Genomic DNA, 26,816 nt, shown 5'->3' on the forward strand with positions numbered 1-26,816 from the left:
CTTATTGGAAAACACAGGCCATAATGCTGAACAAGCTGTAGTCTTGCTGTCCCTGCCAGTTAATAAATATATGCCAGAGGATAATGAATGGCTTCCCAGGACTCGGAGCACTACGGGAGGGCTTGTGAATCCTCTGTCAGTATGCACCGTCGTGCTCAGTCCAACCCAGAGCTGCGCAATAAAAGGCAAGCGACCGGCAGCATCTTGTCAACCTTAATGTTAGTATGCGGTATCAACAGAGGCCTAATAAGCCAAGCAGTCAGGCTTCCTCAATGGGGAAGCATACATGCATCTCATTAAACACGGATATATATATTAAAGGCTGATATATGCGCTTTGTGTGCTGCATTTACATTAAGCTCTGCCTGTCTCTGGTAATCCAATCTGGACTAACGCAAACAGAGTCAAAGCATGTACAACAGCTCACAGGGGTGAACATATGCTGATTTGAGAGAGCTGAGAAGGCAGAATGTTGCGGTTTTCCGGTTACCGGAGGATGTTTTCCTCATGGCGGGATGACAGCCTTCCATCACAGTTCAAATGAAGTAACAGTATCACAGGCGAAGAAAGTGCATTCACAGTCATGACTGTAACAGCTAGTGTCTGTTCTACTTTTGCAGAATTCCAGTGTTTTCCAACAATTGCTCTCTATGGTACAGTTGATGAGTACTATTTATCTGCAAGCCTAGGTGCTTAACTTTTTCCTGGCAGACAGAGTGTTCGGACACATTGGAACGATCACACCATGCGCCGCACGCGGTCTCTGTGCGTGACGTGCAGAAAACATAAGCATGAGGAATAGATAACATTTGCATATGGGCGCTAAGAAAACAACCAGATGGGATGGAACAGTCATGTTTAAAAGTTGGATGGAATAATGATGAGCTTATAGATACAAACACATCCAAACAGTTCATTGGTTATGCATTCATCACAGTGCTGGGCATCAGCATTTATATGAGCTGTTCTTCTGGATCTAATATGACAGGCATTGGGTTTTTTGCACTATTTATGGCAATTACAGTATGCAATAGTTTTTGAGGCCCGATTCATGCCTTTTTGCCAGTGTATCTTTATTTCAACGTCTGTAAGATCTGTAATAAATAATATACTGGGTTTACCGCGTTAATTCCACTCATATAAGTTTATTGGGCTTTAATGGGGCATGGTCTTGCAAGCACAAAAAACAGTTCTTGAGCTCTGATCCAATCGAAGCTGGTAAATAAATGCCTCTCAGGCATTATAACTAGCCACGTCATGCTGGATTCTTTCTTAGAATCCCAAGAAATACTACGCTATAAATTAAACAATAAAATGCATAGATTATGAAACATTTTTTAATGTTGACTAACATTAACATTTTGCCAAATGAAGAGGCTTTCTTTGCTTTTTTTTTCAAATCAGCATATTAGAATGATTTTTGAAGGATCATATGACACTGAAGATTGGAGTAATAGCTGAAAATACAGTGTTGACAAGAATAATATTCATTTAAGCATATTCATACAGTTACTTTCAATTGTTATATTTAAAAATAAATAATTAAATAAAAATACCAAACACAAACTTTTGAGTGGCTGTGCATATATGGGCCATTCTACAGAATTGGTGCAAAGTCACCAAAGAGTTAATTTGGTGACTTTGTTTTAATAAAAAGTATTTTTCCACAAATTTTGTATGAATGCAAATTGTATAATATTCAAGGTACTGTACAGGTACACATTTCTAGTAATTGTGCTGTATTTTCAGAAAGTTTTGGAATATTTGTCCTCTCCCTAAATTTGTCACTACCGAAACACAGTAATATATAATTTAATAAAAAGGGTTATATTGACTTATTAAGATTTTGCATTACATCAGTTAGGTAAATATATTTTTTTGCTGTTTTATTAAAAAGTTTTCAGAGGTAAATCAATAACACTCACAATTTTAACAATATTTCAAGAGTGAATTATGAAATTTGTTGTATTTTAAATCCAATTTTTCTTTGTAAAAGGCAAAAAGTTGATCATACCGATGTCAAATTTAAGGACTCGTTAGATTAAATATACATTGAACCAAACACTATCTTAAACTCTTTTTTTTATCATAACATCTTTATTTTTGACAAAACATCCCATGTTTCGGTTGTGACTGCACATTTTCAGTAGTGACAATGTTTTGGTCAAACACTACTAAAACATACTAAAATCCAAAAAAATTGGAATAACTGTACTAAAATCATGTTTATTTCCCCAAAATATAGGATTTTGTGTTCCCTTTTGTCACTACCGAAACAATGAAGATACAATGAATGTTTCGGTCGTGAATGTTACGGTAGTTTACATAAAAAAAAAAATCACAATTTACAAAGAAAATATAAAATATAAAATAGACACTATTTAAAAACAACAATGGAATAAAATACAAAAATATTTCAATATAATTTTCATAAATTGAAATTTATGGATTAGGATTCGGGACAGCCAGCTCCCAACGGAAAGTAGCAAATAAATGATTATTTTGTATATATTAAGCTTATTTTAAATATTATTGTGTGTTTCAATAGATCATAGAATGATCTTAGTAAGCATCTAAGATTTAAATACTTAAATGCTTTTCAAATGTGTTTTTTGGTTGTGGGACAACAGTTTGCACCACTTCTGTAGAATGGCCCATGTATGCAAATACACAAAAAACATACACATACATCTATTAAGTCCAAGTTAGTGTCACCTGAGACCGAGTTCTCAATAATAGGTGCGTAATGAGTGATAATTAGGGACAGGGTGAACTGTGAGTGAGTAAAGAATGTGTAACCAAAAGCTTGGCTTAATCATTATATAAAAGGCTCTGACTGATGTGGAATGTTCTCTCAATCCCATTGGCTCTTCACTACGAGTCTATATAATAGGTTTGGAAGGCATGTGGATCTCATTTGGAGCCCATTTGGAGTTGTGGTGTGGAAGAGCGACATAGTGATTTGGTAAGGTTGGTAGAAGTAGCCCTTGCAGGTCAGTGCTTATAAATTTCGTCCACCCCCGTCGACTCCCCTAGCCCCTTTTACGGTAAAACTTCCCCATGGCAAGTTTTTCCCAGCACAATCCAACAGCAGCTGCTGTTCTTCTACCTCACGGGAGCGTACGCTGCGAGTATCCCCTATTTACGAGACTCACGTCCAGAGAGAGCCTGAAAGGAGGGGAAGAACCAGCTACATTTGCATGTAACTTTTAGATTCCTAAAAAAAAAAAAAAGAGAGAGAAACAGTGCGTCTGGCAGGCGTCCCTATTTCCCATCTGTATTGGATTGAGGGTTTTATGTCTCCGCAGAGTTTCCAGTGCCGTAAAGCAGCGCACCCCCTTTTCAGTTCATCAAGCTTTAAACCATCTGCACTGGAAAAGATTGAAGCATTAATGTACTCGTATACACACCATAAGCTAATTCAAAAATAGGCACTTCAGCGTCTTAAGAAGATTGCAGACACTTACAGAGAGTTTGAGTCTAATCTGAAACCCTCTGCACAGTTTCGCTGCTCTAGGAACTCTGCTGTTTAGAGAAAACCCGGCTACGTCTGCAAATGGCAGCTGTCCAATGACGTGCATTAGCATTCTTTCTTTTATGCATAGATGCATAGTCAATGGGTATGATGTATATAGACTGCCGTCTGACAGATCTCATGATCTTCACAGACAAGCAGAGGTCTGTTGGCACGTCGCATCTAAACAAAGGAACCTGCTCTTTCTGTTAACAGAGAGGAAGACAAATTATATGAACTCTTACGATTTTGTTATCCTGCCATGACTTATTTAGGTCAAGACTAAGCACAGTGAGCTAATCATGTGAGCCCAAGCCCGTTCGTAATTTTAGCCTTGGATCTTGCTCTAAAAATTACCTAGGGAACTACTGGCTCCTAAAATGCACATTTTATCTACCAAAATACAGAATACTCACATATGCGACTAAATATTCAACTCTGGGCTACTAAATGACGTCTAAGCATAAGTTTAGCACAGACTTATTTTCACTCTGACTGAGCACTTCAGAGTTTCACTCTGCGTCAAGCGATCTGTGCTTTTTTCAATTCATCTCAATAGATGCGCAGCGTACCAATATTTGACGTACTGTAAGTGATAGTGTAAAGGCACACGACTCGCCGACGCTTTGCTGTTTCCCACACATGCAAAGAAAGAGAGAGAAAGCGAGAGTGTCTTACATACCATGCAGAATTGACACGCTACATTTAAACAATATTATTTGTTGTATTTTTGTGTCCAAATAACAGCTCATTTTGAATTCTTCAGTTATTAAGAACAGAAAAGATACTGCCAGTTTCTCCATTAGTGGGCGGGAGTAATGCGCAAATGGCAATCTCATTGGCTGGTGCTCACCTATTATCATCCGTGTTTTGGTTTCAGCAAATCAGTTTGAGCGAATGCAGATAATTTGAACAGTAAAATTTTATTTTTAAAGAAGTCTATTCTATTTACCAAGCCTGCATTTATTTAATCCAAAGTACAGCAAAAACAGTACAATTTTGAAATATGTTTACTATTTAAAATAAGTTTGAATATACTCTATTCAAACAGCATTTATCTGAAATAGAAATATGTTTTAACATATCATCACTTCTGATCAATTTAAAGCATCCTTGCTAAATAAAAGTATTTTCTATAATTTCTTTAAAAAAAAAAAAAGGAATGATGCTGAAACTCAAGCTTTGATCACAGGAATCAATTACTTTCAAATAAATGTGAAATATATTCAAATAGAAAGCAGTTTTTTAAAAATACAAATATTTCACAATATTACTGCTTTTGCTGTATTTTGAATCAAACAAATGCAGGCATGGTGAGCAGAAGAAGCTTCTTTAAAAAACACTAAAAATCTTACTGTTCAAAAACTTTTAACTGGAAGTGTATACATACTGTATCATTTACTAGCAAATGGCAATTATTTTTCTAGAGGGCTGAAGTTTCACAAAATCTATAATTTTCATTTGCATTTCATCTATTATATCATAACATGAATGTACATCAGTATTATGAACAGAACCTATTTAATTTTTACTGACCTATAACACAGATAGTAGTGTGATGTTTTTACCTTGCAATCTATGTGCAAAGAGTAGAAGTAGAGAGTAAATAAATGAAATAAAGCAGAGGGTGTTGCTTGTATATTTTAAAGCCTCAATGAATTTCAGGGTCATATCAAACAGTGGTTTCATACAAATTATACTAGACATTTGTTTATGCTTTTTAAACATTTCAGAACAACACGATTAACTTCTCCACTTTCAGCAATATATCAACATGTCTAATTGAGCCTTTGCACCTGTCACTGCGGTACTTCACTAATCCAGGATGATTACAGCAAAATCCACTGTTCTTTGTGAGCATTATTGGCCTTGATTAAATGACTAAATGAATCCTGGTTGTATTGCATTTACTGTTGTCTGATGCGTGCGTGAAATGTTTTCAAGCACCAGTGCAATAACGCACTTATATTATAATTTTTTTGTAATGAAATGGATATTTTATGCACTGGTCACTGCATAGTCAACAGCTCTTGCAGCCTGCCCTGCATACTTATGAAGGCCTTTTCCCTGGCTAATGCAAATGAAACAGCCCTTACTTTCCTCCAATGACACCTGATGTGATTAGTATGCAACAGCATGTGACGGGACGGGAGCTGTGATTTTGGACTCTGCCAGTGCTCCAGGTGTCCGGTGCAGTCTCCTGCCCGGCTGCCCCCTGACCCCACCTGGCACCTTCCATATGTGCCCTCTCTGCCACCTTCTGTCACAGTGCTCCCACATCGGCCACCCGCTTTATATTTGTGATGCACGGCGTGAAAAGGGCAGCCTTCTCGGGGAAAGATCCATGTCCGAGGCTGAAAAAAAAAAAAGCACGGGCCAGCTCTTCGGCTTTACAGGTGGCAATCTACATCCATCTGAAAGCCTCATTGAGGTGAGCACATATTGAATACCGCAATGGACGTCTCTCTCGGCAATAAGGTCAAGACAGTAAAATACGAGAGTGCACTTCTCAATTACACGGCAATAGAATCATCTAGCTCAGTATCGCCACTTTCTCCGGAGGCTGCCGGTGGCATCGCTGTCTCTGGTGGCCCGACAGGAGTTCGCCAAAGCAATTCTGAAGATAATTAAGTCATAAATCTTCCACCAGCACCCGACAGCGCCCGAGCCAGATTACCAGACCCAACTCTGCATAATGTAATTCAGTCATACAATGATTCCCCCCATCTGATAAGGAACCAATTCATTTCCTCAGGTATTAAGCAAAGCCTGACACATGTGGTACTGCTCACCTTGGGCTAATGAAATGGATAAACAAACAGTATCTGGAGTGTATAATGCTGAATGACACAATAGAGTACGGAGTGAGCTGGCAGAAGGAAACGGCATATGGGTCGGCCGTTTATCTGGGTGTGCCAGACTCTCACGCAGAAAGCTAATGGCCGAGAGCTAATGTTGCCAGGAGTTTTCCGTGATGGACAACAACTGTTACGCTCAAACAGTGCGTTAGACTGGAAACACGCTAAGCAAAATGCAGAAAAAAAGTGTGACCATCTGTAACAATCAAAAAGTTTTAGAAGCACACTATTAAAGTGACCATGAAATCAAACGGTATTTTTCTTTTTACACAGTGTTAAAGTATTTATTACAAATGATTTATCCCTGCACGTCGTTATTTTTTAAATCCTTTTGCACTTGTAATCTTTACTCAAATCATAAACCTCCCTCTCTCAATGACATCTCTTCATGATGTAACATTTAAAAAAGCAGTTAAAGGAGTAGTTGACTTTCAGAACAAAAATTTACAGATATTGTACTCACCCCCTTGTCATCCAAGAGGTTCATGTCTTTCTTCAGTCGTAAAGAAATGATGTTTTTTGAGGAAAACATTTCAGGATTTCTCTCCATATAATGCACTTCTATGGTGTCCCCGAGTTTTAACTACCAAAATGCAGTTTAAATGGAGCTTCAAAGGGCTCTAAATGATCCCAGCCGAGGAAGAAGGGTCTTATCTAGCGAAACGATCGGTTATTTTCTAAAAACATTTACAATTTATACACTTTTAATCTCTACACAGAGTACACACAGAGCTAGACAAGACGAGCATCTGAGGTTAAAAAGTTTATAAATTGTAACTTATCTTTAAAATAATGATCGTTTTGCTAGATAAGACCTTTCTTTCCTCGGCTGTGATCGTTTAGAGCCATTTGAAGCTGCATTTTGGAAGTTGTAACTCGGGGGCACCATAGAAGTCAAAGAAACCAAAAGTAACCTGCTCTATCTTGTCTGTCGACACGTTGTCAGTGTCCTCTTTGTTCTGCAATGTATTTTTCACTGAGTGATGATGTGTCGCATGAGAACACATTCGCCTCAGTTCAAGCAGCATGTGAACAGAGCATCTCTTCCTCTTTACTACTAGTTATAGCATTTGTGAACAGAGCATCTCTTCCTCTTTACTACTAGTTATAGCATGAATGAACATTAGAGTTATGTGGTCTCATCCGTAGAAAGACGGCAATACACCATAGTCCACTACGGACTCCTGTTTGAGTTGTGTGTCGGACAAAATGGTGGATTTGACATTATCAGATCGTCTGTCAATAAAACTCCCGGAGAAGGTTGAAATCCCGCCCTACATTTCAGAAGCCTTTTTACTTGTATATACGTCACAATATTAAGTAAAGTCTATCGCAACTTTTGTTTCATGCCAACTTTAAATGTATTTAGCAATTTGTGTTATGGATGTTTTTTTTTTCTGAACGCGGAAGTCACGCCTGATGCTTAACCTGAGGAATGCTTTGTCTGAATTTCCTGTCTCCAGTGTTTCTAGTCAAAGTAGTGTATATTCCGAGCTGTTAATCTAATGCTCAACCTATTCAAATGTTTTTAAAAAGCACATGGCTCTATAGCGCCATCACTTTGCAATGTCACAATGACCGTCATTTCTCAGTGTCTTACTCCTCAAAGTTTAATGAGTGTGTAAATGACACAAAGCTGCTGACGTTAGCTACATTAAAAACAGATGGACGCTATTTGAATGGGTTCCTATGGAGACCGGAACGAGAGCACCCAATATGACATTAGAATTCGTAATGGCGGCAATCATCGTTTACTCAGGAAAAAGGTCTATAAGGAAAAAAAAACATAGTAAAACTGATTAAAACTGTAAATTAAATGTAAACATTTATAATTAAATTGCAACTCTTTCTAATTAGTTGGCTAACGTTTAGGAATAATACCAACACACATCAACCAAGATTAATAAATGCTGATAAGTGTAATGATTCTAAATATTACAATGTTTATTTGTGGCTATTTGACCCCAGAGGGATAAACACATTTATTTTATTTGAATTATTTAAGAAATATAATATGTAATGTATGTAATAAATATTTCTCTGTTGCAAAATACACTGCTGCAATGAATTAAAGACATGGCAATTGATATAAAGCTCGACCACATGGTGTTTAGCAAATACCGTTGACAGAATTGTTGATTTTTCAGTTTCTGTTCATCCATCTCTGTACGGGGAAGAACAGAAATATGTATAAAATGAAGCTGACTGAGCCATGTGGCTCTATTTCTCTCTATTCTCGGGGAGAGGTAAGTTAAACGACCCCTTGTGTGGCACTTCCCAAGTGCTTCCCGAATGTAGGCAAATCACAAATTGCAGGTGATCTGTCACACACTGCTCTAATAAAACTTCCAGAGAGAGGGACATCCGGGCGGACGCTTTCTATCCTTGCCCTGATAAATGCCGGTCTCAAATGTGTGCGTTAGAGTAAAGTGAAGGGCCTGGAGTCAGTTTGGCTTTACTTGATGACTGATTAACCTTGCTTGCCCTGTTGATGCAGAGCTGCAGGGGACAAGGGAGGAAAGCCAAGCAGAAGAGAAAGGTAAAAGCTGTCTTTGTGTCTCCAGCTGCCTGACACAGACACGCACTATTACTGTAGCTGCCCAGAGCTCAAGGCCTTCACTCCAGTTTGCCTCTGTAAAAATCGCCTCAATAAAACATTGTGCCTTTCTTCAATACGGCTTTGTTAAGCTTTCTGCTGTGCCATAATTAAGACAAATCACTAAACTAATAAAGGCAAAGCACGCTGTTTTTGTTTAGACCTCTAAGGGACACTGATCCAGATTGCTGCTTATGCTGTTGTTGTTGATTATCATCACACTAATATGTACGTAAAAGGACACTTAAGCCACTTAATGTATGCAAATCACTGCATAACAACAAATTAACAAACCAAGCGGTAATTATTTTAAAGGAATTAAACACAACATAACTAGCTAATTAATAAGTTGAAGATCCAAATTGCAGTTTCAATGCAGCTTCAAAGGTCTCTACTCTATTTAAGAAATAAGGGTCTTATCTATGGCGAAACAATCTGTCATTTTCTAAAAAAAACCCTGAAATTTACAGACTTTTTACCAACAATTGCTTGTCTTGCACTAACTTTGCTATGCGCATCTACGACTTCACACATGACGTCCAACTTCGAAATAATTTCTTTTGTACGTTCACTATGTAAACACTGGGTTGGTACTTCCGCCTATGTAATGTGTGAACTTTCCAACATGATTACGTAATACGTGAAGTCGAGCTAGTGCAAGAAGAGCATTTGTCATTAAAAAGTATAGAATTATTATTATTTTATTTTATCTTTTAGAAAATGACTGATTGTTTTGCTATATAAGACCCTTATTCCTCGGCTGGGATCGTGTCGAGCCCTTTGAAGCTGCATTGAAACTGCAATTTGGTCCTTCAACCCATTGGTTCCCATTGAAGTCCACTATAAGGAGAAGAGTCCTGGAATGTTTTCATGAAAAACCTTAATTTCTTTTCGACCGAAGAAAGAAAGGAATGAATATCATGGATGACATGGGGGTGAGTAAATTATCAGGAAATTGTTATTCTGAAAGTGAACTTATCCTTGAAGTACATCCTATTTATTTTTTCAGGGCTCCATTTTGTCTGTAAGACTCATTCAGACTACTTCAAACTGAATTTATTTTTATCCATTAAACTCAAACCCCTTGAAATAAGAGGTTGGCAAATTTTTTCTGCCATTTGATACTCTGATGAAAAAAAGTTTAAGGGTCTTTAAAAGGTTAAAGGACCCTTGACACAGTTTTACAATGAGCAAGTTCATTCTGTCCCTAATGCCAGTTATATAAGTAGTTTCAAATGTTCTTTGCACACTTTTTGCTCTATGGTCAAAATTATTTCTGTTATGGCAACTCTCGGAAAGTTTAACATGGTAATGAATATGATAATGTTAATGTATTTGGTTTTAGCGGAATAGACCTGCTGCTGCTGAATTGCTGGTTATTGCTGTAGTTGTAGATTATTGCTGCTGAAAGCAAGTACAGGAACTTCCTACTGCCAAAGCATATGGCGATACGGTGCTGTGAGTATTTAAGACATACTGCTGCTGCACAAATAGCTGATCTATACAGGTGGAGCTGGGGAAGGTGGAGGGTTTCAGAGGAACTAACAGCCATTTAATCGTAAGGCTGCAAGCTCATTGGTTACGTACACAACGTGAACCAATCAGCTAGTGCCAAGTCATATAACTCGGTGACATCATCAATTATGTTAACGACCCGTAAGCCTGCGCCATCTAGAGTTTCAAGGCAGAACTAGGCATATAACAAACATTAAGTGGTGAATTAAAAGTACTAAAACTTTTTAACATAAATGTCTTCAGAAACACTAACAGCCAACAGATAATCTGGATTTTTTTCATTAACATTGCATTTAGTGTAAACAACCAACAAAAAGATGTATGGAGTGTTTTCTTTTTTAGAAGTTGATAAGCATATTTATTGTACACGCAATTATATGCTTAGTCATTTATTACTTTTTGATGTTTACAACCCTATCACACCCTCTTATTGGGTCGAAACCTACTGTTTGAGAACCACTAGCCTAGAAAATAAAAGCGTCGTAAAGAAATAACAAATTCCTCAGCAGTGAAAAACGGCGAAGAAAGTGAACCATAGCAGCTTTTTGCAGCTTTCCTCACTACTACATTCTGGGTCAATGCAGAGAACACCACCAACCTGATACTTAGTGGGCAGTCGGGTCATAATTCATCAAGATCTGGAAAAGAACTCTCCAAGGCCAAGACCATAACACTCTCCCCATAATAGCAGTGTTTATGAATTGTTCATCCCTTAATAAGTGTGCACAAGGACAGTTTAAGCCCATGATGTATCATGCATAAGTATAACTCGTGCTCTAAAGACCGTCCAGCATACAAACATACAGAGTTTTACTCCCTTTGTTTGCTGTTCTTTCAGCCACTTGATTCAAGCTTCAACTGTATTATGTGGGAGATCGTGACGGACAGTGTGAAAAGGCCTGGGAGAGGATGATAGCAGCAGCTGTGGAGAAACTTCCTGAAAACAATGCCTGAGAATGCAGAGAGAACATCTACCGCAAATCTCATCGTCGAGATCCAAAAGGGGGCCACTGAGATAAGAAAACAAATACTTTTTACGGCAATCACTTCTAATTTTCTTATTTGTTTGTTTCTCTTGCAGAACACGCCTGTCCTCTTCAGCAGCCAGGCTTAAAAACGTGTCTAATTAAAGCTTGCACATGGATACGGACAAAACCCCGCACACAAACTAGTGCGAGCACAAAACGAGAAGGGGGAAGCTCGAAGCCGCCTTTGCTAATGAGGGGTGACAAGATGTTTATGTAACCCCAAAGCCCTCCAATCCAGACGAAATTAAAGGCCCGGACAGCCTGACCCAGGCCCCTCAGTCCTAGTGCCCTGTCCCAGGGGGCCCGGTCCGCTAACAGGGAGCTGGAGTGAGTACTTTCACAGCTCCCCCTGATGGAGGTCCGGAGCTGCTAATCCAAAGTGACAGGCGGAGAGGGGGTAGAACGTCCCAACAGCAGGGAGGGACCCCAGAACGAAGAAAGCACGGGTTAAAGCAGGGCACTGCCGAGTGAAAACATATGGAGAACAATCTTTCTATAAAAATTTATATAAAAGCAAAAGCAATTCATTATGTAAAAGGTATTCAAGGAGCCATATCATGGAAAATTGGATTTTCCTTGCTCTTTTGAAATAATATAATTCGGTGTACTAAGCAGACCATTCACTGAAACAATATAACGGGACAGCTTAACTGTTTTAACATTGTTTTTGGTTTGATTTGAGTTTAAAAACTATTTAATTAACTTATAACTAACATTTTACATTCATGTTAATGCATTAAAGTTTACATTTACATACACTGCTGTTCAAAAGTTTGGGATCAGTAAGTTTTTTAATGTTCTTGAAGTCTTTAAGCTTGATTTTTTTTTTTTTTTTTTTTTTAGAACCTGATACGTATTTTCACTGAGAAAAAAAACAAAAACAAAACAAGAACAGGGTTTACTTTACACTACTTTTCAAAGTTTGGGGTCAGTACAAATTTTTCTTTCTTACTTTCTTTGAAAGAAATTAATATTTTATTCAGCAAGGATGTGTTAAGTTGATAAAAAAGTAATACTAAAGACTTAGAAAATATTTATATTTTGGATAAATGCTGTTAAACTTTTTATTCATCAAAAAATCCGGAAAAAAGTTTTTATTAAGCAGCACAACTGTTGCAGGGATAGATAATAAATCATCATATTAGAATGATTTCTGAAGGGTCATGTGACAATGAAGACTGGAGTAATGATGATGAGAATATATATCATATATTTTAAAGTATATTAAAATAGAAACTGTTTAAATCGCAATAATATTTCACTATTATTTGGAGGTTAGAAAACAACAATAACAGTCATCACCATCATAACCATCTTTAAAAATTAAATCTTAAAATAACTTTTTACACATTTTATGAAATGTTTCACTATATAACTATATATTTGTAACGTTTGTATTTTTTGATGTTCTATTGATTCTTATATGTGACCCTGGACCACAAAACCAGTCTTAAGTCGCTGGGGTATATTTGTAGCAATAGCCAAAAATACATTGAATGGGTCAAAATTATTGATTTTTCTTTTATGCCAAAAATCATTAGGACATTGAGTAAAGATCATGTTCCATGAAGATTTTTTGCAAAATTCCTACTATAAATATATCAAAATGTCATTTTTGATTAGTAATATGCATTGTTAAGAACTTAATTTGGACAACTTTAAAGGTGATTTTCTCAGTATTTAGATTTTTTTTGCACCCTCAGATTCCAGATTTTCAAATAGATGTATCTCGGCCAAATATTGTCCTATCCTAACAAACCATATATCAATAGAAAGCTTATTTATTGAACTTTCATATGATGCATACATCTCAGTTTTGTAAAATTTAACCTTATGACTGGTTTTGTGGTCCAGGGTCACATATATGCTTTTCTGTCTATAGCTGATTTTTTTTTTTCAGTTTACACCACAGTTTCATCCAGAAGATCAATAACTAACTATGCTATCTTGCTTAGACTAGCAAAAACCGCATGTTTAATTCTAAGATCAGAGAGAGAGGGGAGAATTATCACGCTAACCAACTGCTTTGCTGAAAGAAACCTACAAATTGACTAAAAAAGGTGAAAATAGTAACATTATAAGTATCTCTAGGGGAAATAATAATAATAAAAAAATAAATAACACAAAAATGACTAAAATGACCCTCTTTTAGAAAAGAATGGGGTTGAATTAAAAGAAAAATTAAATTACAAATACTGAAATATTTAACAAAGACTTTTAAGTTTTAATTGCAGCCCGAGTATGCTTTTATAAGCAGTAATGCAACATAAATGTAAGGTTTGGGTAATGGCACAAATTCTCGGCGGTTCTCCAAGAGGAATATGTGGACCCATAAAGCTTGGGGGTAAAAAAAATTGGCTTTTGTTTCAAAGATGCTGGTCAGCTGACTCAGTTGAAGCGAATCTAACAATCCTTCTGTTTTCAGCCGATCGGTCGTTTCTTGTCCAAAGAAACATCGAAAGCCTCATCATTCAGCTCTCATGGCAGTTTCACATACGTTCACAAGTCCCCTAAATGTCTCAAGTGCACTTACTGTAACTGTTGAGAGACTGAACGTAAAAAGTTGAAGTCTTTACAGGATCCCCCCAGTTTATGAGAGCGAGTCTAAATCCGCCCTTCACCTTTAGGACCTGCTGTGCACATGTATGTTTTCTAACTCGAGTTTCACTGACAGTTTTTAGCATATTGTCTCTGCACTCACATTTCTGTGTTAATTGGATTTCCCCAGCTGACTGAATGAATGCGAGTGAACTCAGTTTGGAGGGAGTAAATAATTTGAGTAGGTCATGTGTGCGCTGGCACTAGATGGTTATATAAGTTGTGTTATGATGAGAGCACAGCAAATGCAAATCTACTCAATCCCCTTTCTCAGCATGCTTCGGGTCAACAGTCCCATCAGTTGTAAGTTCCCAGGATGCAAAAGACTTCTCTTCCAGCATGTTTTTTTGCACAACAGCTTGGCTAAAAGCTCCCCTGAGTGATGCAAATGTTGGAAAATTGTTGAATTTTGAAGTTAGCGATGTGTCACAACCAATTAAAATACTGTCAAACACTAGAACAAGGAGCTTTACTAGGATAAAGCGGGGATGGGTTTGATGATCTGTCTGTAGCCAGCAGGGATGAGGAACATAAAATAATGGCTGTCTCTGTTTGAGCCCCTAAGAGCTCCCAGTACCATTCTGGCACGATCAACCGCACATTTCATACAGACACTTAAAGTACAAATCAATGCTGCAGCCCCTCTGAAATAATTGGAACACAGTAATCTAAACCACAATAGCATAAGTGGAAAAAAAAGCAGACTTCTGTTGCCTTCGCAATGGCAGCGGCTGATTGTACAATGTCTCCCAGCCATGGCCGCTGCCTCAGGAGAGGGGAAAAAAAGGTTTGTCTAATCAGTAGCAAGAAGCTGTTTTTCATTAAAAGTCATCATTGGCTGGAGAGATCCTAGGCTCCGGATAATCTGTCCCACTATGGTTTGGGTCCGTTTCAACGTGCATCACATTGAGTTTTTTGGGAATTATGTCTAATCTCATGGTGACATGGTGGGATGTGAGCCAAAGAGTGTAATCAGGATGTAATCTGGAGGTAACAAAGAGAGTTACACAGTATTCTGTTTAACTCTGTATTACACATAGTGAGTTTAGACTAGCTGCTCGTCTTATAACGTGAACGTAAATAAACATTAGGAAACATCAGGAAACTTAACTGTGGGAAAACTTCTTGAACATTACGATCCATTTCTATTAAAGTTCAATTAAAAATGAAAATTCTGTCATTAATTACTTGCTCTCATGTTATTCCAATGCCGTATAACACTCGTTCATCTTCGGAACACAAATTAAAATATTTTTGATGAAATCCGAGAACTTTCTGACCCAGAAAGGGAATGTGTTTCAAAGACTGAAGAAAAGAAAAGAATCTGTTAAATAAAGTTGTTTTTTTCTTTGCACACAAAAAATAGCTTCATAAAATGAAAGAGTAAGTTCACACAAAAATGAAAATTAGCCCATTATTTACTCACCCTCAAGGCATTCTAGGTGTATATAACTTCCTTCTTTTAGGCAAATGCAATTGGAGTTACATTAAAAATTATGGCTCCTCCAAGCTTTATAATGGCAGTGGGCGGGTGTTTCTCTTCATCAGTCCACAACAAGTCCAATAAAGTACATCCATCCATAATAAAAAAGTGCCTCACACAACTCCAGGGAATGAATAAAAGCCTCCAGTAGCAAATTAATTAATTTTTGTGTGAAAAATATCCATATTTAAAACATAATAATCACTCTTCTCTAGTTTGCGCTAACAGTTGTACACAGAAGCCGCTCCAGGCGGATGACATAGACATTGCGTTGCGCATCCGATGCTCAGAAGTGACGAACGTAGAAGTACAAAACAAAGATTTTTAAAGAAAAATGTCGGAGAATTGACTGAGGTGACTGGTTTTCCTTTGCTAAAGTAAGAAAACTTTGCTTCCTTTGCTCCTGTAAACAAACATTGGTTTTGTGAGACTCACAGGCGTATTTTGGGCAGCGTTTTAGCTGAAGAGAAACACCTACCCATGCCATTATAAAACTTGAAGGAGCCAGAACAATTTTTTAAATAAGTCTGATTGCATTCGATTAAAAAAAAGAAGGCATATACACCTAGGATGCCTTGAGGGTTAGTAAATAATGGGCTAATTTTCATTTTTGGGTAACCTAACCCTTGATGTCAAATAGACTATTTTAACAATGTCCTTACCTTTCTGGGTCTTGAACGTATCACTTGCACTGCTTTCTACGCAGAGTCAGAAAGCTCTCGGATTTCATCAAAAATATCTTAATTTGTGTTCTGAAGATGGATGAAGGATTGGAACCACATGAGGGTGAGTAATTAATGACGGAATTTTCATTTTTGGGTGAACTATCCCTTAAGTATTCAAACAGGTTCACAAAATGAACATCCAACATGGCAACATCCTGTTGTACCAAAGCATCCAGCTATCCAGCTAAAAATAAATAAATAAATAAATCACTGAAGATGCAGACTTACCAGCCTGGTTAGTAGTGATGTTGACTGACGCATATTGGGGCGAATAAGGGCTCTGGTCCGATACTCCGTTGACAGCCTGGACTTCAAAAGTGTACTGGGTGTGGGCCAGCAGGTCACTTATGAAGACCCGGGTTTCTGTGAGTCCCAGCTGCCTTGGAACGAACTGCACGTTGTCCCCACAACGCGTACAGCCCCCTCTGCCGCCTCCGCAGCTCTTGCAGATGATGTTGTAGACCACGTCATCACGACCGCCAGTCTCCCGCGGAGGATTCCACTCCAGCATCAGCGACGTTTCGTTGACACTAGAGATCACGGTTTGAGGAGCCGATGGCACAGCTGGAGAAACAAACAAGATATACAAATTAATCTTTTTTGTTTAACTTCAAATTCTAATATCTAAAAATTCCGTTTGAACCACTGATGTAACATGAACAATTTTAACGATGTCCTTACTAGTGTTTAACGATATACCGGTACTAAAAAGATATTGTGATACCCTGCTTTAAAAAACGGTACGATTCCACAATTTACTAGTACTGGTACTTTAAAAAGGCATTTTGATAAGAGCCACAACACTGTTTATTTAGAGTCCTATGATTAAAGCAAAGCGGAAAACGTGGATGGAATCATGGGATCCAGTCATGAAAACAGAATTTACTGTATAACACAGAATATCACGGATTTAAATATAAATCCTGCTCATTCTACATGTCTCTGTATGAATGAATGGACGGACGCGCAGTTTACTACACACATACTGAAGTGCACACGACACTCGCAGTGTTTTCAGCCTCTGCCGCCTCAATATATGAGTACATTAATACATAAACTATCTAAAGAACTGCTATCAGAGTCAGTTCATGAGCATTTTACCATTACTTTTGACAAAAAAAAAAAACATTCTTATATCATATTCAAACAGAAATGCAAATGCAGCAACCTGTGAAAATAAAAGTTCGGTTTAACTTGACAGAAATATTACTTAATAGTACTACTATACTAATAAAAATATTATTAAAACAATATTTGAAGAATATTTACCAGAATAATTATTTACCTAAATGTATTTACAAGAATTTTAAATACACAAGACTTCTGAAAGAAAATAAATAAATCATAAATATTTCTTTATAAAATCTAATGAATCTTTATAAATTAATTAGACATGCTTTTGATTATTAAAATTTAATGAAACTTTTCAAATGGAATGCAGAAAATTAATAAAAAAAAAACTGATTCACAGAATTTGATCAAAATAAAACTAAATTTAAGAAAAATAATAAAACGTATTTTATAGGGCCTTAAAATGTCATTTTTGTTTGATTGATTTCAATTAATTAGACATGCTTTTTGATCCATTTTTTTATGTAACCATTAAAATAGCGTCTAGAAAAATGCAAAATGGGAAAAACGGAATCTAGAAAAATTTAAATGGAAAAAATAAAATGGAATTTGCAAATAAAACAAATTTCATAGGGCCCTATTTATTTTATTTGTGTCTTTGTTTTATTGTATTTGTCCTTTAGTTTGTTACTTGCAACTATGTTCTTATAATTAAGATAAAATAACAAAAACTGGACTATATCATGATATAAACTGTTATTGTGAAATAACATTACTGCATCATGAAATAAGATTTGGCTTTATCCTTTTAGCTCTTATCAAAGGTGCAAAGATCTCAAAGGTCCTGTGCAGTGAAATTTTTACAATTTTTTTAAGGAGATAAAATGATTTTTTTAATAGATAAAGTAACTAAAACCTCCATTTGGATCATCTATTATTAATTTATTTTAACTGTCTTTCTATGTTTTTGTTGTAGTATCGGTTCAGTAGTAGTATCAAGATATTTCAGTCAGGTATCGTATCGAAGTCAAAATTTTGGTATCGTGACAAGATTAGTCCTAACTACCTTTCTGGGCCTTGAACATGTCAGTTGTGTTGCTGTTCATGCAGGGTCAGAAAGCTGTCGGATTTCATCAAAATATCTTCATTTGTGTTCCAAAGATGAATGTAAAGCTTACGGGTTTGAAACAACATGAGGGTGAGTAATTAATGACAGAATTTTCATTTTTAAGTGAACTATCGCTTTAAAAAATAACTGAAGTTAGACCACTCCGTCAACTTTGGATTTCATTTATGGCGGAGACTGAACAACACAATGAAACTGTGAGCATTGTGTGGATTTCCATGTGTATTTTCTTGTGCATTTCCATCATGCTAATTGAAATTACGATAACATCGCACAAATCACAGGCTTATTTGGATCTAGTGAAGCCGTTTCTGCGCTGTTTCTGTGTTTGTAAACATCATTTGTGTTTGCTCATGCACACGCACAGCGCGTTTGAAGGAGAGTAAGAGCACACCAAACAAACGCACCTCCAAGATCTTCTTCTGACTGACAGCCTAACTAAAGCTAACAATACCCTGTGTTTATCTGCAGCCGGCATGTGCTCCCAATTACTCTGGGTGCTCCTCGAGGGGCATATGAGGTAATCAAGAAGCAACCCACTGCATTTTGCCCTTTTAAAAAAAGAGCCCCCAAAATGCAAGGCTCCAATTGATTACTTTTTTACAGTCGTGAACCATTAAGAGGCATCTCCGTCTTGGAACTACAGCTTTGTCGCACGCAAAACTGTTTCTAAACATCCCATTCCCAGGTTAGTGGGCGGTAAAGGCTGCCGTTTCCTCTCTTTAATCAAGCCAAGGCCCACTGAGCTTCAACTCCGCGACACGATGCTGCTCTCTTATTCGCAACAGCTGCTCTCCTCCCAGGGCCAAGCTTTTGCAAATGGCTTTTGTGAAAAAAAGCTGTCTCGTTCTTCCCTTTCTTTCTCCTTCTTCTCTTCCCCCACCTCGCCTCTTTCAGGGAGACAAAAACATGCCGCTCACAGCAGCATAAGGAGCTGTCTGCCTCTCTGTCTTCATCTTCACCGTCTCATCTGTTTCAATAATAGGCCACAGGTCTGTTTTCTCTGCCTGATCTGAAGTCAGTAAGAATAAACAGAAAAGGCTGCTGTTTGCATGAGGTGGAAAAAGAGGTGTGTTGTTGACTCTGCTGTAGGGATAATGACAATGAAAATGCGCCAGAGAGGTTAGGCAATAATCAAACTTTCCTAACTTTCCCTCATGTGTAGAATTGGTATGTATTGTCCATTTTAGCCGTAAGGATAATGACAATGAAAATGAGCCAAAGAGAATAGGCAATAATCAAAGTTTCCCAACTTTCTCTCATAAGTAGCATTGGTTTGTATTGTCTATTTTGGTCAATTATTTTGTACAGAATTTTAGTGCATTCATGTACAAAAAGATTCACAATGCATTTTGTTGTTGTTGTTGTTGTTGTTGTTTAACTAATTTATAGAAACTTGGTTTATTCAGTAAATTTGGTAATTTTATATATTTTATAAAATGTATTTATAATTTAATATATTAATAATAATACTAATGATATACATGTCATTTTATATGGAACTTTCAGTGGACTCACATGTAAAAAGATTCACAATACTTTTTTTGTAGCTAAGTATTTAGTTACATGCTGCAGTCCATTTGGCAATTTTATATATTTCATAAAATTTATTTCTAATTTAATGTATTAATATTAATAATATAGACTTAATATTCTACAGAGTTTTTCAGTGAATTCATGTGCAAAAAGATTCACAATACATTTTTTAAAGCAAAATATTTTGTTAAATTCTACAGTCCATCATTATGTTTTTAACTCATTAAAATATTAATAACTCAATATATTAATATTATTAATATATGCTTCCTTTAATACAGAGTTTTCAGTCGATTCATGTGCAAAAAGTTTCACAATCCATTTTTTGTAGAAAAATATTTAGTTAAATGCTGCAGTCCATCATCATGGTTTTAACTCATTTATAGAAATTTAGTTTTGTAATTTATTTTTTATATTTAGTACATTTGGCAATTTTATATATTTTGTAAAATGTATTTAGAATTTAATATATTTAATTTTTTGTAGCAAAATATTTAGTTAAATGCTGTAGTCTATGTTTTCAGCTTGTTTATAGAAATTAATTTTTGTAAAAAAAATATATATATATTTTTAGTAAATTTGGTAATTTTATATATTTTGTACTATTAATTTATAAGTTAATATATTGATATGAATAACATATGCTTCGTTTTATATGGAATTTTCAGTGGACTCATGTGCAAAAATAGTCATAATACTTTTTTAGGAGCAAAATGTTTAGCTAAATGCTGCAGTCCATCATGCTTTCAACTTATTTATAGAAATTTAGTTTTGCCATTTGTTTTTATATTTAGTAATTTTGGTAATTTTATATGTTTTTTTTAAAACTTATTTAATTATTAATTTAATTTAATATATTAATATTAATATGTATCATTTTATACAGAATTGTCACTGGATTCATGTGCAAAAAGACTCACAATACATTTTTGTAGCAAAATAGTTTGTTAAAAGCTGCAGTCTATCATTATGTTTTCAACTTGTTTATAGATAATTTGTTTTGTAATTTATTTTTTATATTTAGTAAAGTTGGTAATTTGATATATTTTGTTACATTTATTTATAATTTAAGATATTATTTTAGAATTATTCATAAATTTATATTATTTAAATCTACTTTATTTGGGATTCATTTTAAAAATGGGAAAAAACAGATAAAAGAAATTTTACCTCAATTAATGTTGTGAAATATACATACTCAAAGATTAAAAATACTTTTTTTATTCACTTTTTTTGTCCTACCAATAAAATTATTTTTTATTATTATTACTATTATTGAGCAAAATTAAAGGCTTCTTTTAATACAGAGTTTTCAGTCGATTCATGTGCAAAAAGTTTCAACAATCCATTTTTTGTAGAAAAATATTTAGTTAAATGCTGCAGTCCATCATCATGGTTTTAACTCATTTATAGAAATTAATGTTGTGAAATATACATACTCAAAGATTAAAAATACTTTTTTTATTCACTTTTTTTGTCCTACCAATAAAATTATTTTTTATTATTATTACTATTATTGAGCAAAATTAAAGGGATGAGTCACATCAAGTGTTTGTAAAACACAGTTTGAAAGTTTTCAATGTAGATTGAAACAAAGCAGAAAGCACGCACTTGTACAGGGCATCTCTAAGGGGTCCGAGTCTGTGCGGTAATATCCATTTCGGCAGACGCAGTTGGTGGCTCCGTTGTTGGTAGTGCGGCTGTTGATTGGACACTGCAGGCATTTCTCGTCACCTTGTGCAGTCTTGAAGAAACCTGAAGGGCATGCTGAAACAAAGATAGAGAAAGTGATGAGAAAGACAAAGAGAAGACAGTCAACTTTTCAATATTACTTGATTGCCAACGGCTGGAGCACACAGAGGAAAAGATGTGCCACCGAAGTCAAGCTGAAACACACTTAAAGCATTTCACGCATGTAAAGACAAGCAGTATAGTCAGGTGAACATATCATGTTTAGTATAGAAGTCTGGATAATTCAAACCGTGTGCTTTTGCATGCCACGCTAAGAGCATTCCACTTCCTGTCATCTGGTCATGGATGTCCACACTAGTATAATTAATAGGTATACCATACAGACAGTAAGAAAAAAGGAGGGGAAAAAGACCAGAAACATTTAAATGCACTGATGAGTGTATGTTTCATGTCTGTGACTCATCCTTTCTTGCTGAATCTTGTACTTTTCACCTGTGACACCCTCGGTTTCTGTTGGTGCTGGAATCCCTCCCAGAATTCAATGCACCTGCAGAGTGTCAAGTGCTGTTTTTTAATCTGTTCTGGCTGGAATAGCTGTGTAAGAGAGTTCCCTCCAGGTAACACACACCAACGCTTTCTATTTTCCCAGAATTTACTGCCTTAACCGTCGTATAATCAACATGAAATGGCATTTACAACTATACATTTTGAGCGAAAGCAATCCAAAATTTATCCAAAAGAGAATTGATTGGTTTGTGAAAAGCAGGCCTCCAAATCCAAAATGAAGCCAGAACTGATTGCAAGCTGAGAACTGAGAAATCTTTCAGACTGTGGAGGTCAAGCTCACCCTTGAGAGCATCTCAACATAATGGTAACGTTTCTTTTCAAATCCATCTTTATTTCCTGCTATTGCTGTTAACCTTTATTACATTAACCAAGCGTTAAAGTGAATCACTATGTCCTTGTATTGAATTCATCCAACTGGAGATTTATTAAATTATCTTTTATGATCAGAAGAAGAAAGTCAGTCACATATGGGCAGAGCTGGGTAGATTACTTACAAATTCTATTCTGTTAATCATAATCAGACTACTTTTAGATTACTTTTGACCTAACTTATTTATCATTTTTTGACATGAAAAATTGACATGAAAAAATAAAGAGTAAGAAAATATATTCCATTTTTGTTATTAAATACATGAAGTGCATTAAACATTATATTACCTAAAGGTTTTCCAAACTGGTGTTTGTGAAGGAACTGCAGGGAGTTTATGAGTTTAAGGAAAAACTGATACTTGATTAAATCATAAAAATGTTAAAGTTAATATAAATCGATTTAAAATTAATCAACATAAAAAACTTACTAAAAAAATAAAATGTTTTATTTTTTTAAGCGCATTTCATGTGGCCATAACCAATGATCATGCAAATGTGATACCTAATTATTAAAATATTTATTTTAAAATCTCAGTACATACATTAAGTGAAAGAGGATCCGATGAGAACAAAGTTAGAGAATTTTTGTATTTTAATGTGTTTGAAAGACAAAAGCCTTACAAAGATTTCGGAATGAATTCATTTAATATATTTCTGTGGGGCATAAGATCAGGGTGATTCTGTCCTGATATTAAAATCAAATTCTTGAAAAGAAAACTTTCATAATTTAAACTAAAAAAAAAAAAGGTTAATGAATAATATTAATAAAACTTTTTTTCTGCAGAAAAAAATCTAAAAACATAATAATGACTTGAATAAATAGTCTGTGATGAAATGTTTTCATTTTCTGAATTAATTTATTTTAATACACACTGCCGCTCAAAAGTTTGGGATCAGTAAGTTGTTTGTAATGTTTTTTAAAGAAGTCTCTTATGCTCATCAAGGCTGCATTTATTTGAATTATTTTTTTTAGAAAATAACCGACCGTTTTGCTAGATAAGACTCTTTTTTCCTCGACTGTGATCGTTTAGAGCCATTTGAAGTAGCATTTTAAAAGTTCAAACTTGGGGGCACCATAGAAGTCCATTATATGGAGAGAAATCCTGAAATGTTTTCCTCAAAAAACATAACTTTCTTACGATTGAAGAAAGAAAGACATGAACATCTTGGATGACAAGGGGGTGAGTACATTATCTGTACATTTTTGTTCTGAAAGTGAACTACTCCTTTAAGTGTCACATGATCCTTCAGAAATCATTTTAATGTGCTGATTTATTATTTGAATTATCAATATTGGAAACAGTTGTGCTGCCAAATATTTTTGTGGAACCTGTGATTCTTTTTCCAGGATTCTTTTCTGAATAACTAATTAAAAAGAACAGCATTTATTCAAAATATAAATCTTTTCTAACAATGTATTACATTTGTATTAATTCAACACATCCTTGGTGAATAAAAGTATTAATGTCTTTCAAAAAAAGAAAGAATAAAAAGGAATGACTCCAAACTGTTGAACAGTAGTGTATATTGTTAGAAAGCCTTTCTATTTTAAATAAATGTTTCTATTAATAATTTATTGCTTTTGTGTGAATCATTGTAATTCATATAAAAGTAACTGTAGTCTGATTCCATATGTAATTACAGATACTTAATTTTTGGAATCTCATTATGTAATCTAGATTACATGTAATCAGTTTGGAACACCAAAACTGTGAGATGTCGAAAAACTCCCATCTCGTTTTCTTCCCCAACTTTAAATTTGTCCTACATCGCTGCAGAAGTACCGACCCAGCGTTTACAAAGTGAACATACAAAGAAGATCAAACACCCTTTACAAAAAAAAGGTAAAACAGCGTTGTAGGGTGATTTTGAAGTTGAAGACGACAACAAGATGGAAGTTTTTCGACATACCCTAACTGTATTGACCCAGATTACAAAGACTACGCATGCGCATTGCGGAGACGAGACAAGATGAGCATTTGAGGTTAAAAAGTATATAAATTGTCAATTTGTTTCGAAAATAACCGATCGTTTCACTGAATAAGACACTTCTTCCTCGGCTGGGATCAATTAGAGCCATTTGAAGCTGCGTTTAAACTGCATTTTGGAAGCGCAAACTTGGCACCATACATAACTATTATATGGAGAGAAATCCTGAAATGTTTTCCTCAAAAAAACATAATTTCTTTATGACTGAAGAAAGTAAGACATGAAAATCTTGGATAACAAGGGGGTGAGTACATTATCTGTAAATTATTGTTCTGGAAGCGAACTAATCCTTCAAAAAGATAAATAGGGCATTTTTAATTTCACATTGACTATTTTCATGTTTATTGTCTTAACTGCAGTCGCTCCACAAGAAAGCAGGAGTGTATTTTCATGTGCACATGCCAGAATCCCTTGGAGACCTTTCAGACCTGGCGAGTTTTCATGTTGTACTTCTCTGTACCAAACAAACAAAGCACTTCCCAACGAGTGGGAAAACTGACAAGCACTTGGCCGGGACAAACAGCACATTGCTGTGGAGTACGTCCCTCTACGCTAACCCAACCCTGAGCGCAAGGAGAAAAAGACCACAGCCAGCGACGTCCCACATCCACACACATCTGGAAGGGAGGCCGTCTCGGCTCGCCAAGTTCGAAAAACCCCTTCACCCCGTTCCTAATGGGCGACCTCGCTTCCATGGCAAACGATTTCAACACACCTTCAATATCTGAACCGTTTTAGAGGAGCTAAAAAGCAATAAAGCGCAGACGCTTCGGCCTCCATAGTCTAAGCTGGCAATCACCGCAAGGATTTGCGCAGCGGAGCGGCCAAGGAAAATGTCTGTCGACGGGTTTATTTGGAGAAAGCAACTCTAGTCAGGGTTCAGCCGTGCTCTTAAACACGCACAAATAAGACGGACTGTACATCCGCTGAGGCGGTGAGATCACTTTCTTACAGCTCAATTACAGAGGGCAGAGGTTAACTAGTGCCCAGTGGTCATTAAAGGGGGGTCTGTTATTTCAGTGAAATGTTTCAGGGTGCTATTCCCCATTTCCTCTCACCTGCTCACCCTGGACTGTCTCTCTCGACCCCATTTCAACACCCTGGCAAACCACAGGACCGGGCTAAGCATCCAGGAACACTTTAGGCTGCCATACATGGACACAAAAATACACGTTTTTACATTCCCTCTCTGCACTCAACACATCCGCACTCTTTTTCTTATTCCAAAAACACCCACGCACTTTCTCCCTCTTAAGAGTTTAAGCAAACTTAGTCTTTCCCAAATCCAGCTGACAGGTTTCTATAAGCCTCCACCAGGAAACCGACAACACACACTTACGCAAACACAAAGTATAAAATCGTGGCTAAATATCCCAGAATCCCAAGTGAACTAGAGTGTAATAAACGTTTAGAAACGGACTGGTGGAAAAAATGCACAATGTGAAAGCGATAGAGCACCTCGGTTTAATATTAGATTTGACATGTTTTTCTTTTTCAAATGATTTATGGCAAAACTAGCCAAGTGTAGAGTGAAATATGAGGCTCGTGTGTTCGGAGAAAGTGTCATTGGAGTCACAGAGACAAGCGCAACTGCAAAGCTTCAGGATTCAGGATCAAACTCGGATAGAAAGGTAATCAAAAACAGCAATGGAAAACAGACCGGACCCAAATGGACCGAGATCAAAGAGAGAAAAAACAGGAAGAGAGAGAAAACTGTAGCCAGAGTGCATAACTAATAAATAAGTCGGCTTTTGTCCTATTAGTTTATTTGGAATACAATAAAAATGCATTTCATAGATGATAATGACTTGAATACATCTCTTCTATGATGAGAATGTTTTCAGTTTCTGAATTCGTTCATTTTAATGTATTTCTGAGGGGGGCATAAGGTAAAAATTTTAATCATTCTTGAAAAGAATAGTTTTATTATTTAAACCCTTAGGAAAAAATGGTTAATGCATAATAATAATAATAATAATAATAATAAAAAGGTCCAAGCTAATTGCAGAAAATAAATCTAAATACATAATAATGAGTTGAATACATATCGTCTATGATGATAATGTTTTCAATTTCTGAATTAATTCATTTTAATATATTTCAGGGTGGCATAAGGTAAAAATGACAAGGTAATGAATACTACTAATAA

General features: G+C 36.0%; 1 protein-coding gene across 1 annotated transcript in view; it reads right to left on the reverse strand.

The window, feature by feature from the left end:
* The window catches only part of ephb2b (eph receptor B2b), a 101,650-nt gene that overhangs the window by 34,688 nt on the left and 40,146 nt on the right, over positions 1–26,816 (reverse strand). Inside the window, exons 2-3 of the mRNA XM_073826087.1 lie at positions 21,662–21,817; positions 16,546–16,881 (exon numbers count right to left, since the gene is read on the reverse strand). Coding sequence (XP_073682188.1) covers positions 16,546–16,881; positions 21,662–21,817 — 492 coding nt within the window. The remainder of the gene's footprint in view (positions 1–16,545; positions 16,882–21,661; positions 21,818–26,816) is intronic.

The sequence above is a fragment of the Garra rufa genome, chromosome 20, assembly GCF_049309525.1.
Source record: "Garra rufa chromosome 20, GarRuf1.0, whole genome shotgun sequence".
NCBI lineage: Eukaryota > Metazoa > Chordata > Actinopteri > Cypriniformes > Cyprinidae > Garra > Garra rufa.